General features: G+C 47.4%; 1 protein-coding gene across 1 annotated transcript; it reads right to left on the bottom strand.

Annotated features, from left to right (window-relative positions):
* Positions 1-12430: 12430 nt before the first annotated feature.
* Positions 12431-15564, bottom strand: LOC135900136 (solute carrier family 22 member 12-like). The gene is made up of 2 exons (XM_065429576.2): positions 13921-15564; positions 12431-13441 (listed from the first exon to the last, which is right to left on the bottom strand). Exons 1-2 carry the CDS (start codon positions 15281-15283, stop codon positions 12756-12758), a joined length of 2049 nt encoding a protein of 682 aa, XP_065285648.1. The 5' UTR covers positions 15284-15564; the 3' UTR covers positions 12431-12755.
* Positions 15565-19357: the final 3793 nt, after the last annotated feature.

Below are 19357 nucleotides of genomic sequence, written 5' to 3'. Positions count from 1 at the left end.
CCGCAACCTTCGCTTCTCATTCCAACGAGCAGCTCTGTCTCCAGTAGGCATCTCACCTCGTGAGTGTCTAGCAGAGGCAAGCGCAGCTGCTTATATACCGCCGCGACGCCGCGAGCGACAGCGCGAGTTGGAACCCCGTTTCTCCTCTGTCGTGACGTCATGGTGTCACGTGGTCAGCCTTGAAGGCAATGCCGCGAGTGACGGCGCGAGTTGGAGCCTTGTTTCTCCTCTGTCGTGACGTCACGGTGTCACGTGGTATTGAAGGCGACACCGCCGCGCCTGAGGAGCTGGGTTGAGCTCTAGTAATATGCTTCGCATAAAACTATGGGCGCGTGGCTGCTGCGCGTGTGTCGCGGCGCCAAGTAGTCCGCCAGCGTTTGACAGCGCTTTTGGTTGCTCGGAACACACGCTGCATCGACGCAGTTTCACGTGCGCGACAGTTTCGCGTTTGCCCCAACGCGGAAGGGAAAAGCCGCAAGTTAACTTTTACGTTCAGTGGTGTGTTTTGTCTTATTTAGCTGTTGCTGATAAGGGTGTTTATGTTTTCTCTTCCCCAGCTTAAACTAACGTGGATGAAAGCATGGGACTCCTTTCGGAAGCGCTACCACTTGTGCGCGCTTTGCCTGCGTAGCTTTCCCTTCATTGCCACGGAAAGTTGTCCGCGAGTACAGCACTGCCACCCGTTGTGATTGCGCCAGTAGTTGGATATGCTTTAACAACATACTTCTTACCATTCGCCTTACAACCTGGACCAAACGGCGCCGCTGCCCCTGTTGAGAACAACCTCCCCCCTCCCCCCCGGCCACGTTGAAAATTTTCTTTTCGCGGCCGCGTCGCCGGGCAACTGTGCGTGGTCTCCACAGGAGCGCGCGTGTTCCCCCGTTCTCGTGGTGCTGGCAATGTACATTGAGCGGCAGCACGTGGACAGGTTGGGAAACGGGAACGCGTAAACTTCAGATGTTCCCCATATAGTTATCCATAAGAAAGGGATATTCTTACCTGTGCCGTACAGGCAAAATGGATGCTGTTTACACGTGAACTGGTTTATTTTTTTACGGGTGAGCGCTTTTACCGTCCACGAAATGTTATCGCTCAGCGCAGGACGCGTCTACATGTATCGGAAGTTTCTGGAATGTTATCGATGCTTCTACCCGCTGTCTGTTGTCGCCGAACCTTGTGTAATCTCACTGCGTGTATGCGCGACGCGAATGGCGTAGAACTTTGTGGAAGGCACGCGGGTCCCAGCGATTACTCTGGAACATTCGACGACTGATGTATAAAAGCCGACGCGCTTGACCCGCTGATCAGATTTTCGACGATCGTGTTCGCCGCTAACGTTGTGCTATAAGGGTAGCCTGTTTTGTGGGCACAGGTTCGCCCAATAAGAGTTAGTTTTGTCGTTCACAGTATTGCTACTGTGTTCTTCAACGTCACCACCACGTGACGCTATGCTATCTGACCCCAACCCAAAAGTTGCACAAACCGGGATTACGCTCATGACCGAATTGTTCCTTAGAAAATCTTTGAAATGCAGTGCGCAAGCCCAGCTCATTCAACATTTCTTGCACAGCGCATGCCTTTTATCTTAAATGTACAGGCTAATGAAATGAGCGAAAAGCAATATTTTTGCTCACAATGTGAAACAGACGTATTTTCAATAGCGCCACTCTTTACGGGGACCTAAGTGGCGCCTATGCTCTGTCATTACAGGTCCTACGTGCAGGCGTGTTGGTGCTTTCCAAGATACCAGAAATTTCCACCCATCCACCTACAGTCGTTCCTGCGTGTAGTTATAACTACGCGCAGGAACGACTGAATAATTAACGTCCGAATAATTATAGTGCTACGCTGAACTCTGATATCGTCATTGTTTCACAAACTGACATTTTTTTTTTCTTTCTACAGGTTAACGTCCTTCGTGTTTCAAATGCACTGTGGTGCCGCCTGACTTTCGGAAACTTGGAAATAGGGAGCGGTCGGCAGCTCCTTTCTAAATAGTGGTAACAGAGAAATCGACTTTTTTTACCCGCTACTATGCCGCGCCACTATGCCTAATTTTGCATTTAAATAAAAAAGCTAAAATTTCGTGACTGTAGGAAGCACATTCTTTATTTACGTGATCGGTTTCTCTCTATTTATTTAAAATTGTGAAAGTTAAAAAAGTACTAAACTATGAAGTTTACAACCTTACCACTCAGAAATGAGAAATGATATCTCAATTTCGTAAACTCAACCTAATAATACATTCAAAGCGGCAAACTTGACGTATTTAACACCATCTTGAAATATACCACTCATTTGTAAGTAGGACTTCTGCAAAACTGTTATGAACATTGTAATTTCACCACGGTTGTGAGTTTATATGTGAAATTCGAAGCCTTTAGATGCTACATATAGGCGATACGAAGGACAAGGAGACGGGAAGACAGAGTACACCGATTTATTTTATCACAACAATATGAAACCGAAAGTTAATGAAGACATGGAGAGCGTAGGGGATGTGATTTATATTTTTTTTCAATGAAGTACAGAAATGATAAATGAAAATGAACCTTTCCGACGGTGGAAGCCAAACCAGCGACATTCGCAATGTGCGTGCGATGCACTACCAGTTGTGCTAACCCCCCTTGATGGTCTAGCAGCTATTGTGCTGCGCTGCTAATCGCGAGGTCACGGGATCGAATCCTGGCCGCGGCAGCCGCTTTTTGATGGAGGCGAAATGAAAAACCGCCCGTGACCCGTACATAGGGGGCAAGTTAAGGATCCTTTGGTGGTAAGAATTAATCCGGCGTCTTCAACTACGGCGTGCCTCACTGACAAATCGTGGTTGTAGCATGTAAAACGCCACAATTAATTCATTCAATTGAGCTAGGGTGGCGGCTGTTCTAACGTCTGCTTTCTTGGGCATATTTTGTTAGTGTGTGTAAACCTGCTAGTGTTAGCCAATACCACTTGGACCATCGCGGAAGACGTGGAACACCATTTCGAGTTCTTCCCGTGTCATGTGTGTGTGCGTGTGTGCTGGTAAGTTTCAAGGTCTTTCTATCATGAACACCGACCGACTTGGCCGAATCGCATTCTCTTTCTCTCTCTCTCTCTTTTGCGTGATATGGGACTCACTGCATCTATGTCGACTTCGGAAGCAATAGCTATAAATGGCGATCATGATAAGTAGCACGATCGCCCAATCAAATTCTATCCGTTTTATCCGCTTTGGTGCAGTTTCAACGCAGAAGGAAGAAAACGCGCAGTTATGGATGCCAGATATAAAACAAAAATACCGGCGCCCCTCTCTCGTCTTGTTTTCATATTTCGCTGCGGCACCGCACAATAAGTGGACGACAAGAACGTTTATCACGTGGTCACGCGGTTTTTCTTTTTTTCTTAAATATGACGATAGCACATGCCGTTAGCCTCTATAGTTTAAGGACACAGCGGTGCCCTAAATAAAATCACAGTGGCCGCTGTATTTCAGTTTCGGTATCTTCATCACTGTTCCCACTGAAAATAAGCTTGTCGGGTATATTGCCAAGTGTCAACCGGAAGTGGAAGAAATAAAAATAATAAAAAATACGTTTACCTGATAGCTGTGCCGCCGAAGCTTTTAGAGAACACATATTCGCAATCGAAACTTTCATCTTTAATACTACCTTAGCTTTTACGTTCTTTTTTCGACGCTCATCCATTGGTTGCTTTTTCTGCTGCTCTGGTAGTTATTGCAAGCGACGGTAAAATTGAGCCACTGTTCAGCTAACTGCAGTTCTTGTTATGCTAACCGCTCTCAAGTTGACGAAAAACTTAACTTTGGCTAGGGAGCCTGCAAACTCAGCGTAACCATTTCCTTGAAGCATGCAAAGCAATAACAGCGCTTTCCGCATTTTGGGGGAACGAAAGTACCTAAGTTGAGCAGATAATATGATGTTTCGTTTAATATTTTTAATCTTCGATGAGGCTTTTAAATTACTCTCTACATCTGCCCAGAACAATGTTGATTGCGTTGCTATACCTATGTCAAGAGTGGATACAAGAGGGAATCTTTGTGAACTTGCACGCAAGCTTACATTGGCTCATTTTCCATGAAATGTGCTTGAATTTCTAAACAAACCAGCGCACTTATTTCCTGGATCTCCATCCAAATCACCGCATTTAGCACAGCTTACCATACTTGACGTACCTTTCGTGATGATGATGACAATGATGATGATGATGATGATGATGATGATGACCCTAACGTCTTTTGGCACATTTGTCGTCTATGAGGTGGAGCAGTGCGCACTAATGCCTATACTTCTTTGATACGTCCCGGTACACAAAGGAAAGCACTCTGCACCACGCTCGACAAATTTGAACTTTTGTGTGTGTGCGTGTGCGTGTGTGTGTGTGTGTGTGTGTGTGTGTTTGTGTGTGTGTGTTCTTAAACCTTCGGGATTGATCGAAACACTAGTCACTCTCAATTGTCATTTTGTGTTTCTGCTGACAGGAATGCCTTGCATGGTCCCTTTTGCGGCTCGAGGCGGCGTTTGGTCCAGAAATCCGCCAATCCCATCGACTAGTTCGTCCCGCAGTAGGAATGAAGTAAAAGAAATGTTTTGTTTTACATTATTTACACTGGCTTCAGATACCGAAGTGCGGTTGATGTAAGAGCATGTTAAACGACTGAGATCACATCAGGACACGACAGCCCACCTCTCACTGCGCCAAAGGTCTCCGCTTTCTATTGCGATAGCAATTACATGGGCACTCCAGGCTGATTTCTGCCGTCGGCGTCACCGTCGCCGTGAGGTTCCGCATGAGTGAAAGCGTGTGAGGGTGAGCCGGCGAAAGCGATTCAATATTGCGTGAGCGAGCGAGGAACGCGGCCCGGATGCGTGTCCTCTCCTGTGGCGCGCGAGAGAGGGAGGTGAGGTGAGGGAGGAGGGGCGTACTCTCCGCCGGCTGCTACGGTGCCTCGCTATCCTCCTCGCCCACCGCTCCCTACATAGTGGAGACAACCGCGGCGGCTACTACGGCGTTGGCCACGGGAATCGCGGACACCGTAGTAGACACCTTTGGCGGACGCCCTAGAGACGCGTTGCCGGTGCTCGTGTTTCTTGAAAGTGGTCTGCGACGTGGCGAAAGTGCGTGCACACGCGGGCCTCATCTACAAAGTGATCTGCGACGTTTGCGGAGTGCGCTTAGTGCCGGTAGCTTCGTATGCGCTGTACGTTCGACGTTTCGTACGCCTTGAAGTGACAGATGCACGGAGGTCAATTGGCTCCTGGCTGCCGCTGCGATTCCTAACTCCAGTGTTTTCACATACAGTTTGTGTAGTCATCGAGTGATGTGTGTTTATGTTTACCTGTGAGCGCGTGGCACCGTGCTGGTTACTTTAGTTAATTACGTTGATGGGCTAGTTGGTTTGAATCCATAATAGAATATGTAAGCAAGACTGAACAAGGAAGTAGAAAGAAGCAGAGACACAAAGACAGTGCTGTCTCCGTGTGTCTGTTTATTTCTACGTCCTCGTTGAGTCACGGTTACACACTCTATCATTCGTGATTTAGTTAGTAAGCGAATGTTTACAAGTTTATACGGCCGATAAAACTACTGTCCTTCGTACAGCTATCTACTAATTTGCTATCGCAGGTGTAGACTTGAACCATATGCTGCGTGGTTGTGCATCGACTGACGCTTACGCCAAGAACAAGGAACATTGGGACATAGTGCTCAAAAGTGCTTCACTACATAACCAACTTGTCCAGGAGGCCCGTGCAGTGGCGGAGGGCTTCGGGCTCCCTGTGCCGACGTGGGAGGTGCCCTCTACGCCTGGCGCCTAGCCGAGTGTCCTTCAGGACCCCTACTTTGGGAAATAAGGTTTTACCACAACCACCACTCCGTGCTTCGCCTTTCCGGCGGAACTGAGAATTTTTAATACCGTCGTCTTCCTTGGGAGGCTAGACTAGGGAATGTGATGACTGTATCTCGGCCAGTCACAATCGTCGAATCGGTCGCAATACCCCACCCATCGCACCGTTCCACCGAGCTCCACCTCCAATGGTGCTAAATATATCGCCGCATATATACCAAGCGCGTAGCAATCTGGGAATCCGAGGTCTAAGCCGTCCCGCTGTAGCATTAGACGTTGGCCGTTTTCATAATTAGTTCAGGTTGTTAGCTGCTGGTAGAAGGGCCTTTTGTCGACCCGACAACCGTCGGTGTCCACGCTGCATTGACTTAGGTGCTGAGGAGTGGGTGGAGTTGCCTCGTGGTAATCGTCTAATTAAGGCCCTTAGTCGCGTTGAGACGGAACATTCCTTATGTTCTTTGCAACTTTCAACCCTTTCCCCAAACCGCACTGTCGGGGTAGCCAGCCTATATAACCCTTGTGCCTTTCATTACTTATTTGCTATATTTGTTTTTTACACAGTAAGTATATACGGGAATATAAACCTTTTGTGAAAAGTTTAGAAAGTTAAGAATGGGCCTCACCAGGCACGTACCCAGGGGGGGGCCCGGGGGGGCCCGGGCCCCCCCCGAAATCAAGTGGCATACCCCCCCCCCCCCCCACCCACACACTCACGGCACCACTCCTCACACATTCCTAAAGCACCACCAGATCAATGTTGAGTATTGGCAGCTATTATACGGTCAGCATTATGCTGCCTTTTTCACTCCTTTTAAATGGCGGTAGTTATCGGCCACTCTTGTAATGTGAAGGACAGTTTTCTCATAGATTCCGCACCCGTGCGATTAACTCGACATGCGTTCAGTTGTCACCATCTATTCAACCGTCACGCGCATAGCTGTTGCTTTTGTTAGTTCAACCTTCTTTGTTTAGGCTGATCCTGGGACCAGGAAAGGGATTCGGCTGTTACTGAGCTGGTCTGTACTCTCGTGGAACGAGTTGCGGCCGGAGAAAACGCCAATTGCGTTTAACTTTTCCCTTTGCTTCATTATTTCCTGGAGTTACGGCTCGCCGCGAGGCTGTCAGACGGCCGCAACCATATACACGTGATGTGGGTTAGATAAGGTGGGACATAAAATAATGTGGAAGTGCGTCCATCATGATACCCTGCAATAACCCTTAAAACCATAAGCAAGATGACTGTCGCCCATCACCTCGTCTGTTTTTCCCTAATTGTACAACCCTTTTCGTGCAAAATTGGCAACTGGAAACAAAAATCGCAAGGAGTTGAGAAATGAAGCGACTACTAATGGAGAGAGCCAAGGCAACAACCAAACTGCAAGGAAAAGCGAATAATAAAAAAAGTTCACCGTTGCTTATGAGAATATTTATGGATGAACATCTTTTTATTTTAAAAGGAAGTAGAGAAAACGCTGCCGGAAGTGAAGAACAATTACTTGCTTTGAATGACGCTTCTACAGTTATCGGTCGAACCGCCTCACGTAGCCACTTCTCTGCTGTGCTTATGTGGGTGTTTTTCTAACCTTTCGCGGTGAGCGCAGTACATCTAGAATCGCAGAGTCCTTCGCTCTACGCGGTTGTGTGGGGCTGGCGGCCGCACAGCGTTGCGCAATTCGCGGAGCTGTCAAAACTGATCAACAAGGCGAAAATAACTGATATTCGAAACTATAACATGAGAAAGACTGAAGATGCCGTAAAAAATGAACGCAGCCTGAAATCAGTAAAAAAGAAACCTTGCTTGGGACAAACCATGATGTGTACACTAAAGGATAATATCATCAGCAATCTCGGAGATATAGTAAAAGCAGCGGAAAAATTCTAAGCTGACCTGTATACAGTGCTAAGAGGAGTCACTATACCTCACTAAGAAACAGTAATGAACAGGATGCAGAAACTCTCCTATAACTAGCGATGAGGTCAGAAGGGCCCTGCAAGAAATGAAACGATGAAGAGCGGGAGGAGAAGGGGGATTAACAGTCGATTTAATCAAAGATGGAGGAGACACAATGCTTGGAAAACTGGCGGCTCTTTATACGAAGTGTCTATCGACTGCAAGAATCCCAGAAAACTGGAAGAATGCAGACATTATACTAATCCAAAAAAAGGAGACGTTAATTAAAGAATTGAAAAATTATAGGACCATTAGCTTGCTCCCAGTATTATGTAAAATATTTACCAAAATAAACTCCAATAGAATAAGGGCTGGATTTGTCAACCAAAGGAACAGGCTGGCTTCAGGAAGAGATACATTACAATGGATCACATCCATATCATCACTCGGGTTATCGCGAAATCCGCAGAGCACAATAAGCCTCTCTACGTGGCTTATATAGATTACGAAAAGGCATTTGATTCAGTAGAGATACTAGCAGTCATAGAGGCACTACGTAATCAAGGAGTACAGAACGCTCACGCAAAAAGCTTGGAAAATATTGCTACATGCGTGTGGTATTTGTTTGTTTTAACGAGGCGCGTGGGCGCCATCACTCCAGAAAAGAGGAGGAAGAACGAACTGGGCTCGCGCTGTGAATCTAACCGGTCAGCGCGCTGCAACCGTTGTTGTAAATATAAACTGTAAGTAGTTTCTCGTCTTACTGTCTTTTCCTTCGCGTAAGAATATCTACAGAGGTTTTACAGCTACCTTAATTCTACATAAGAAAAACAGGGAGATACCTATAGAGAAAGGGGTCATACAGGGAGACACAATTTCTCCAAAGCTGTTCACTGCACGCTTAGAAGAATTCAAGCTATTAAACTGGAAAGGCTTAGGAGTAAAGATCGATGGCAAATATCTCAGCAACTTTTGGTTTACCGATGACATTGTTCTATTCAGCAACAGTGCAGACGAATTACAACAAATGATTGGAGACCTTAACTTGGAGAGTGTCAGAGTGGGGTTGAATATTAATATGCAGAAGGTGAAGATAATGATAAATAGTCGGGTAAAGGAACAACACATCAGGATCGCCAATCGGCCACTAGAGACTGCGAAGGAGTTCGTTTGCCTAGGTCAATTATTCACAGGGAACCCTGATCATGAGAAGGAAATTCACAGAAGAATAAAAATAGGTTGGATCGCATACGGCAGACATTGCCAGCTCCTGACTGGAAGCTTACCATTATTATTGAAAAGTAAGGTGTGCACTCAGTGCATTTTGCCAGTGCTGACATATGGGGCAGAGACTTGAGATCAAGTTAAGAACCGTGCAAAGAGTGATCGAACGAAGATTGCTAGGCATAACGTTAAGAGAGAGAAAGAGAGCGGTTTGGATCAGAGAGCGAACGGGTACAGACAATATTCTGATTGACATCAAGAGGAAAAAATGTAGCTGGGCAGGTCATGTAATGCGCCGGTTAGATAACCGTTGGACCATTAGGGTTACAGAATGGGTACCAAGAGAAGGGAAGCTCCATAGAAGACGGCAGAAAACTATAGATGGTGCGATGAAATTAGGAAATTCGCGGTTGCTAGTTGGAATCGGTTGGCGGCAGGACAGGGGTAATTGGAGATCGCAGGGAGAGGCCTTCGTCCTGCAGTGGACATAAAACATGATGATGATGATGATGATGATGATGATGATGATGATGATGATGATGATGATGATGATGATGATGATGGAGGTGGTGGGCCCCCCCCGAAAAAAAATCCTGGGTACGTGCCTGGGCCTCACATCAGAACCAGTTACAAACAACTGCGGTTTCATGAAAGTGTAGTATAGCGAAATCTTTTTTCAAAAGCCTCTTTTATCTAATTTGGTGCAAAATAGGCAAATATTAGCGCAAAAAAGGAAGTGAACACTTGCTTGATTTCTGCGCAAGAACATCAGCATCGTGTAGCATTGATTTTTATAGTGTGAATGATCTCCTTAGCCTTATTTGTTTTAGGCATGTTGCGAAATAACATTGCTTAATGTAATCGCATTCACTGTTCACGCATAGTCCGTCTAAGTACGCGGCATGTGACGTAATCATCCGGTATAGACTTTGTGTAAGGACCAACTACCCATTTCATGGGTGTCGGGATATCCGGGTCGATGGTATCAGGAACTTTAACTTCCTTGGAGTGACCGTAATTCTGAGTGATTACAAGCGATGTCGGTCATGCGTGCAGCATCCATCCTCATCCTTTTAGGCCGTCCGCGAAGCGCAAGTGCCTCATTGAGCTAAATTAATGTTTAAAACTAAAAGGCCTAGGAAAATGCTTGAAGTACGACTTACGCACGATCTGCATACATGATAGCTTGGGATTGTTATTCGAATGTCCGAGAAAACAAAAATGTGTTCGGCGGAAACTGAAAGACACAGCCCTTTCGAGCTGCCATTTGAGGTCTTTCTGAGTGGCCGCCGTCGCTAGGTGTCGGTACCGTTAGCAATCACAAATGAGGCAGTGAAGGGTGACGTGGGTTCGGCCTCGTTTGAAGTCAGAGAAGCGCAGTCTAAATTAGTTTTGAGGAACTACTCAGGAAAATGGATCAAAATAAACGGGCGGCTAAGGTGCAGAACTATCTGTACATAAAAAGTGTGGACACATAATGCAGAAAGAGGTCAAGAAAGTTGGCAACCAAGTACAGGGTAATTGAAAGTGCAACTAGAAAAACAGTAGTTGTCCGAAAGATAGTTAGAGAAACAGAGGCAGTGGATTAGATGCAACCAATGGACACAAAAAAGGCCAGGGAGATTTGCAAGAATATAAATAAGGAAATTAGAATGGAAACAACGTAAGATAACACGAAAGGAAGTGCCTTGCTATTTGAGCCTCGAGCTGGTTGCCTATGGACAAAACAGACCGGGGCAAATACTGGAGTAAATACGAGGCATGTGTGTGCGGCAGCGAAAATTCGCAGGCCACTCAGCACAGAATAATGGAACGAGAGGGAATTTCCGCAGTGAGACCCGTAGGTAACGTACACCTGTGGATGGAAGCATCAACCAGTCGGCAGTCGAGATCGCAAGAGAAGCTCAGAGTACTGGTGAAAAAAAAGCAAGGAATAGATTACAGGCATATATGGCGGTACAAGGCAGATAGAGAAGTTTTGAGGAGAAAAAAGATCTAGGAGATGTATAGAAAAGTGCTAAAATGAAAAGCATGTATAACACACCTGAATAACTCAAGCAGGCTAGGTGGCTATTTTTCACCGCCCCTTTTCATAGGGGGAGGCCAATAAATAATCATCGTCATACACCCTAATTTTTGATTTCCTTTGGCCTAGCGGAAGTGCGTTATTGAACTAACTGAATTTCTCAAAGTGAAATTTGTCGGAAAATTCGCACGACTTACAGACAACCTGCTGACACGATAGCATTGGATTGTAATTCTAATGTACGAGAAAGCATAATTATGTTACGCGGAAGGTCGAACACAACCCCCTTTTCTATAGCTGCCGTTTTTGGGTGAGCCCACCATGAAAACTCTCGACCTATTAGAGGCTAACAGCTTCGCTGTAAAATGTAGGACAATACCAGTAGTATTGATGGTAGAAACACGTAGTTTCGGTGGCACCTGTGGGATTCCTACCGGTGTTGCCCCGTGCGGTGGTACTAGTTGCATTCTCGCGTTCTCCTTTCATAACAGCTAGAATTTTGAGACGCTATCGTTGAGACACTACGCCTCTACTCAAAGACGCTGATGCTGTACTTGAAAACACCACGAGCCTCTGTGAATGAACTATAAGGTTCATAAACACCATTATCCCCGCCGACTTGCTGTGGAAGACATTGTCTTTCATTGGCGTCAACTAAAGTTTGAAATTCCTTCCAACCTTTTCAAATATTCTACCTGGTCAGACGAGTTTTCGTCGAACCCTTGACTATGCGATGGAAGTTATAGTAATATGTACTAAAACAGGCACAAGGATAAAAAAAGAAACATTCGTCGTTCAGAAGACGGCAGGAGACAAGCCTACAAGTCGAAAACAGCTAAACACTCAATACATACTTGTTTTACAGTACGATCTACAAGCTTTCCGTTAAAAAACTAAAAAGTGAACATGTTTTTTCTAGAAAGGAATTTTGACTCTTTCAAAAATAAACAAGGGCGTAAAACAAGCCCGTTGTGAAATAAACAAGCCTCATAAGTAAATAAAGATCTTGGGAGAGTTTACTTTCTGTCGCGTAAATATGCGAAAGTTGCCATGCTATACTTTTCACATCGTCATCATCACTATGTTCTATACTTTCAAAAATATCACAGAATTGCTGTATCAGGCGTGCAGTTTGACTCGTAATGCGGCACGCGTATTCAAAGCACACATCATTTGGAATGACTGGAATTGGAATTTGGAATATTGAACAATTGGAATGGTGTCGAGTGACATTGCAAGGCACTAGACCCCGAGCCAAATTATCTGAGCGGCAGTAACAAACCCAGGGAGAGTTTTTATTTGAGCTTTATTGTTCAACGAATGTTCAAATGAAGGAAAATTTCATGTATGACAATCACGATTTCGAGTTATATCAGCTGCGTTTAGGAACAAGTGCGTGCCCCTCTCATAGAGAAATCTGTAAACAAAACTATGAAAAACAATCGGCCATGTTTAAGTCATTTTATTCAGTCATGATATGAATGTAATTGAGCTTCTTTCTTTTAATAAATAGCCGCACAATTTGACACAAGTTACTCTACATGGGCTCACACAGGCATTATTCAACGTTCTTATTCTGAAAACCTCAATAAATAAGACAAAAGAAAGACAAAGGAAAATGAAGCAGCGGAAAATATTACATGCATCGTCAGCGGTGAGAATAAAGTAAAACAAATGGTGTGCTTCATTCGAATGGCACATGTTCAGCGACAAATGGGCCGAGGTCAATGAACTTCCTTCTCAGGCGCATCGGACATCTTTCAACGAGTTCAGCTTCGATCTCGCTTCTCACTCTTGGGACGCTTGCGCTTACCAATGCGTGCTATCCTGAGGGGAGATTGCAGTTTCCACTTGTTGCCCACCATCTCTCGTACAGTGTTGGCCGGCAGTAGCCGCGTCGTCTCTGGCAGCATCATCGCCATCACTCCGAACAGCAGCAGTAGCGCCGCAGCAACAGCGTATGCGACGCCTTTCAGCTTGGCCGACCTGATGTCGTTGATGAACGGGGCCACGAACGCCCCCATGCGGCCGAAGGTGTAACAAAGCCCGACGCCGGCGCCGCGCATCACGGTAGGGTACAGCTCAGCCGAGATGACGAACATTGTGACGGCGCATAAGTCGAACGCCAGCAGCCAGGAGACGGTCAAGGCGGCGAGCAGCTCGTCATGAGCGCCGATTGCGTGGGCCCCGGACAGCGACAAGGCAAGCACGGACATTACGACCATGCTGAGCGCCAGGGATCTGCGCCTTCCGGCGTGCGTGATGACGGGCACTTCAACCAGCACTCCTGGCAACTTGAGGACGATCAGCGCAATTCGCGCCACGACGTTGGTTCGCATCACCTCGCCCGTTCCCAGGTTAAAGTACAATGCGAACGATATGAACGAGCAGCCGAAAAGGATAGCCGACCGATAGCGCAGGGACTCGTTCCTCACCATGTCCGTGACGTGAACGCCTGCAGTGGAGAGACGGGAAAAAATAGTTCTCACAGCTTCCACTTGCCATTAGCAAATAGTTGAAACTGTCGTCACAAAGATATGTTATAAGCACTAGTTTCTATTTGAGCGGTGGCCATGCTTTTATTTACTTCAGTCACGCTAACGTTTATTACTTCGAATGAGATATTTTCCTATCAAGACAAAATTTTCTTGATGTATGTTTGTAGCGAAATATATATATATGATAGACCAGCCTGTGAGGGATGACGCGGCACTGTGTTTAATTATCGCGCCTGTCTCAGCGCAACAGAAATGTTGATCATGAGAATGACAGAGGTCTTGCTTAGCTCCCAAGTAGTAAGGAGTTTAGTCTGTACATCTCTACAAACGCTCTCTTTCGTCAGGAGCTTTAATTTAGCGTGGTTAAAGGTCACTCTGATTTTAACCAGAAAAGCACACCTTTAAAACATTCTCATTACAAAGTATCAGCACAAACCATGTTCCTGAGTAGAGACTTCTGGTGCCCCCGGTTCAGGCTGTTCTTGCTGCCTCTTGAGTTCCATCCTCAGCCCTGACAGACGCGTCTTGAACACCTCTGGCTCAATCTTGTTCACTCGTGCCGCCCAGCACAGCACGCTCTCCGCGCGCCCCATGTTAGAGACGGCCAGAAGCCAGCAGGGGGACTCTTCCATCCAGTAGGCCGCCGCTATCAGGATGCTGGTGGGCGCCATGTAAGCCATCTGGGCGAGCTGCCAACTTGGGGCCAGTTGGTTGACAAGCTCGCCGTAGACTACTGCTGTGAGTGAGCCGCCAGCTACGGCAAGGGTGCTGAAAAGGGCTCGATGTGGTGTGTCAGTGACCTCAAAGAGGATCACAATGGATGTGACAACGACGCTGGAGGCTGCTGCGGATATGATGGTGCGCAGTGTGGCGAACATTGCGAGAGTCCCGGAGAAAGTAAGCGTAACGCCGGCTAATGCAAGTAGAAAAATCGAGATGCGGAGCATGGGACGGCGTCCGACGGTGTCGGCACTGATTCCCGCTATCGCAGCTCCCAGCACACCTCCAGACATGTATAACGCCATCAGCAAGGTCATTATCCAGCGGCGCTCGCAGACTAGGTCCCACTGGTTGACGATGGAATATACGCCAACGTCTGCCTCTGCTGCCTTGTCGTAGTCCCAGCCTGCGTCGCAGGAAATGACTGTGCGGTTTTCAGCGCCTTGCTCTTCCGGCATGGAGTATGGTGGTTCGTACCGCAGGCATTCACTGCGTGTCTTGCCATCAGCCTCAAACGGAATGCTGCTGTTCTTCCACGTCGCCTCTGGAATGCCGGAGTACTCAGGAGGAAGCCTGCACCAGTGGTCGATTGGACGCGCCAGGCCGGCGGTGGCCATGCTATGCGAGATGGCTGTGAAGTAGGCAAGCGCGGTGCAAAGAAGGACGAGCCACTGGAAGCGGCCATGGCCGAAAATGAGGATATGGTCCAGCGGAGAAGTCATTACCGTGGAAGTTGTGGCCGCGGTGGCGCCGGGCTCTTGGGGGCCGTCTGGGAACATTGGCGACGTTGGCAGGATTGATGGCTGGGTGTCGGGCTGGGCGCCATGCTGGGCATCGGGCCGGACACCGGGGTGGGCGTCGTGCTGGGCGTCTGGCTGGGCGTCGAGCTGGGCGTCGGGCTGGGCGTCGGGCTGGGCGTCGCGCAGGGCGTCAGGTTGAGCGTCGGGCCCCGTGTCCGGCTGTGCGATTGGCTGGGCTACGGACTGGGTGACAGGCTGAGCACTGGCCTGGGCGACGGCCTTCTTGGTAGAACGGCGGCTTCGCCTTGATGTCTTGGTCGCTCCTTCCTGGCTCGCCATGACAGGATTCAAAATCTGAGTGCTGAGTCTTAGAATTGGTGAAAGCTTGCAGGCTACAGCGACGTGATATATTCTACTCGGACGACCTCATGACCCCCTGACCAGACCTCGAGCATGCTTCTTCTTTTTCATCTTCATCTTTTAAGGTATAGTACACACTCACAATGAGGCAACATCCGAAAAGGCGCGTAAGATATTAGTCTCACCTCAAATAAAATAAAAACTAGAACGTGAACGTGAAGTACACAGGACATACGTAGCAGACAGTCTCAATCGAATGAAATTAAACACAACACCGACAATATAAGTGTAAAAACCGACGCACGAACTAATGATGAAGACGTTGTTGTTGATGGTGGTGATGATGATGACCACGATAGCTGTGGCAGTTTCGAATTGTGATGAGTTGCCAAGTAGTAGTCAGCTGTAGGAAATAAGATCTATGCGGCTGAGATTCACGCTACGTTGGCAGTACATTAAAGATGGAAAGGAAACCTGAAAAGTTGGAAGGGTGATTCAACCTCCATTTGAAGTCTAAGGAAGACAAAGTCTTCCGGATCGAGCTGGCGATGAGAATGGGTTGAAATCGCTACAGATGGCGCTCTATCACGTCAGCCCTCAAGCGAAGGGTGTAGGAGGAGCGCCGGACTGCTTAAAAATTTTAACTGCACAATCTTTGGGATGGGCCCCATTCTTAGAGTGCACTCCATCTTCAGGATCGACTCACATATTCGAGATCGACCCACTGGGCTACCCGCCGTGGTAGGCAAGTGGCATTGCGCCGCGCTATGCTCACAGCTGATGTGACATTTTACGCCACCGAAATGGCAGAAGAATGAGAACGGAGGCGTAAAAAAATGTCCGGTGATTACGATATTCCCACAGACTGATCCCTCAGAACCTAAATAACGTTCTTCATACTATACCATACCATACGATACTCCCATACGATAAATTTGAGCGCAGCTGTATACATCTTTTGATTTCGCGACACATTGACGCAAGATATTTGACGCCGAAATCGCCGCGCTCTTTGGCAGTGGGCTAGTGGCGCCGGCGCCTTCGCAGAGGGAGCGACAGTATGGGAACCCTGGCATGATGAGCGGCATCGGGGCCAGCTGTTGAAGAAGACGACGATGAAGGCACGATCAGTAGCACGCGCGCATTTGCGCGGTTACGCCGAGGGACGGCGACGCTCAGCCCGGGAACGGGTGCCTAAAGTCCCCAACCACTGACGTGCGTCGGCACGCTTCGGCAGGCGCCAATACGCCACATGCGTCAGAAGTATCGGTCGCGAACAGGGTGACGCATGGCAACGCGCAGATATTTTGCCGACTACTGGTTCTAGAAGATTGGCGATGCGTCGCTGTTGTGCACCAATCAAAGGCTGCGACGCTTCGCCGGCGTCCACCAATCAGAGGGTGCGAGGCTTCCGGCTGCTATGCCTGTGATGGCCGCCGATGCGAATGCGCCGACACCAACGATCATCCGAGTTCGTTGAACGCACCACGCGCGCGACAGTGTTCCTGAAAGGCAGTTTTGTGATACTAGGTCGACAACGACATGACTGACGACCATGGGTTGTGGCAGTGGGACGTGGATGCGAGCCGAGTCCGAATGGCGCCAACAACACTCGCCCAGTGGGTTCCGCCGGTCTCAATTCAATCGTCTGCTAAAACATCCAACCAAATAACGATTGTCACAACGCCTGTGCTTGTTGTATGCATATTTTGTTGTGCTCGAAACGAATGGAAATGTGCTTCAAAACTGCGAAGTCTGGTTAATCAGCACTCGCCTACCGCCGATGTTGTTAACATTACGCGTAGGCCTAGCGCGTCCATCAAGTTTGTAACTGGCGAGTGAACGAACCCAGCTGAGAAACTCTGTGGAAGGAAATAAACTTTCAGTTCCGTTTGGTGCTGCAGTGATTTGAATATGGCACTCCTGATTTCGTGTGGTGTGTGATATGGTGAATGAACCATGTGGAACTTCGGGTGGTGAACCGCGGCGTCTTTCGTGTGGTCTCAGGTGACTCAAGTTTAACAGGCGAGCTCTGCGCTGTTTCCAACGGCAAAGAACAATTTGAAGTACATCATCAGCCATGCCGTCCACTTCAGCAGACAGTGTGCTCTTCTATTCGGCATGTGAATACAATGCCGTGCAAGTTTACAGTACTCGTTCACTCACTTATTTCATGTGCAGGCGTCTGATGGACTAGTTGGAGATAAAACGCTCGTGCAGCACTGAAGAACGCTAACGCACTGAACGAAACATGACACACAATGCTGTCATGCTTGAATATGTGTGTCGTTGTGCTTGAGCACTGTAAAAAATGATCTGTTTGCAATATGTTCACTGTGTGCAATGAATAGGAGGACCTGCATCATACAATACATATGCATGTAGCCGCGCATACCAGGATTGCTTCGATGCCTGCTTGAGAAGCAGCACGTACTACCTCAATGAAACTGTCACAGGATTTGAGCTACTTTTCTGTTTATGGAAAGAGCAGGTGGTGTGATTGCATTGCGGGAAAGGGGAAAATGTGTCATCAGTGCTTTGGGCAGTCGGTATGCTTAAACTGCCCAAATCTCTTAAGCTTCCTCTAAAATGCTTATCGATGCGATACTATAAACTGCAGTCAGGAAAGAGATTAACTCAAAACCAAGTTCCTAATGCATCTTCTCAGAATGCGTTTAATTAACAAGTTAACACTCCCACGGCAACGTTATCCAATGCAGCATATGCGCTTGAAGTACATACTTTCTGTCAAGGTGAACAACTGGGTCCGCAATAAAAACTTTGTATAGCACTGAACTAATCACTGCCATTGGTATCAGCCACAACATAACTGCTGCGTGCCCAACCTACTTCCTCGGAGGCACCCCTATTAAGACCGTTAATGCCCTTCCCATCCCATTCAGATCTCCTCTCTCTTTTCCGCACATGTCACAAGCACGGTATTCTGGGTTTGTGTCCCATGTCTCCCTTCCCTGTGGATCTGAGGTTTTCAGAGCACTCTACACTCTTGCATTCTGCCACTGCTTGAGTACTACTCATCAGTATAGTCCCCGTACCAAACTCACCTCGATGATAAACTTGTGCTTTTTCAGCGCGAGGCAACATGCACCCTCTACTCCCGTCTTTTTGGACATCGAAAGCTCGTGCAAGCCTACGAGGATCACCTAAAAGCCCTCAAGTTGGACACCCTGGAATACCAGAGCAACATTGCACTAGTCTGTCTATTATGCAGGTTGCTTGACGGCTCTCTGGACAGCACTCATCTTTCTTCTTCAGTTCGTCTGAACATGCGGCACAGCCTAAGCCCTCATCACGCCTGTATGGCCCGACACCGCAACTGCATCCTTATATCTGGCTTACAGAGCTTTCTTTCCATCCCCCTGGCCATTCGGGATGCCCTTTTTTGCGACCGGAGTGAAGCGGCGCGCCTGCGCGTTGTGCACCCGTCGACTGCCCGGTTCTTGCCCTGAGTGCGTGTGTGTGTTTGGGGGGGGAGGGGGGCGCACGTGGGTGTCTTTTGCACCGTGCAAATTCGTTCTCTACATTGCTGGCTATGAGACGATTTCTTTATTTATTTATTTTATTTCAGCATCAGACGAAAACAGAGCCTGATGCAGGGACAGAAGCTAAATGCTGATGGAGCCTGGCGAAGCCTCTGACCCTAAACAGTCTACAGCGGTTACAGATACAACACAAATCTTAGAAACGAAGGAAATCAAGTAAAAAAATAACGCAGCATTTGACACCTGTACACAAACGTATTGCATATACTGTTGCACACAAATGACACATAACAAATCATACATAATAGGACGCTAAGCAATTTACTTGAATAAATCAGCACAAACAGCTGTTGTACAAAAACATACAAATGAAATATAATTGTCAGTGAAACTGAATCATGTTGCTTGAAACGACACAGAAGTAAGATAAGAGCAATTGCTAGAGTCATGTTGTGTTGTATAGCGTTTTATGTATCATTTGTGAGAAGACAGTAAAATATAAAAAACACTTCAATTTTGGCTATAGTTAAATTGGCAAGATAACAATAGC

This window comes from Dermacentor albipictus, chromosome 4 (assembly GCF_038994185.2).
Source record: "Dermacentor albipictus isolate Rhodes 1998 colony chromosome 4, USDA_Dalb.pri_finalv2, whole genome shotgun sequence".
NCBI lineage: Eukaryota > Metazoa > Arthropoda > Arachnida > Ixodida > Ixodidae > Dermacentor > Dermacentor albipictus.
This window is presented reverse-complemented; position numbering and strand designations above follow the sequence as displayed.

Coding starts and splice junctions, on each gene's coding strand:
- LOC135900136 (XM_065429576.2), bottom strand. CDS start 15,283: ATGGCGAGCCAGGAAGGAGCGACCAAGACATCAAGGCGAAGCCGCCGT. Junction 13,442..13,920: donor AGTCTCTACTCAGGAACATG/GTTTGTGCTGAT, acceptor TCTCCACTGCAG/GCGTTCACGTCACGGACATG.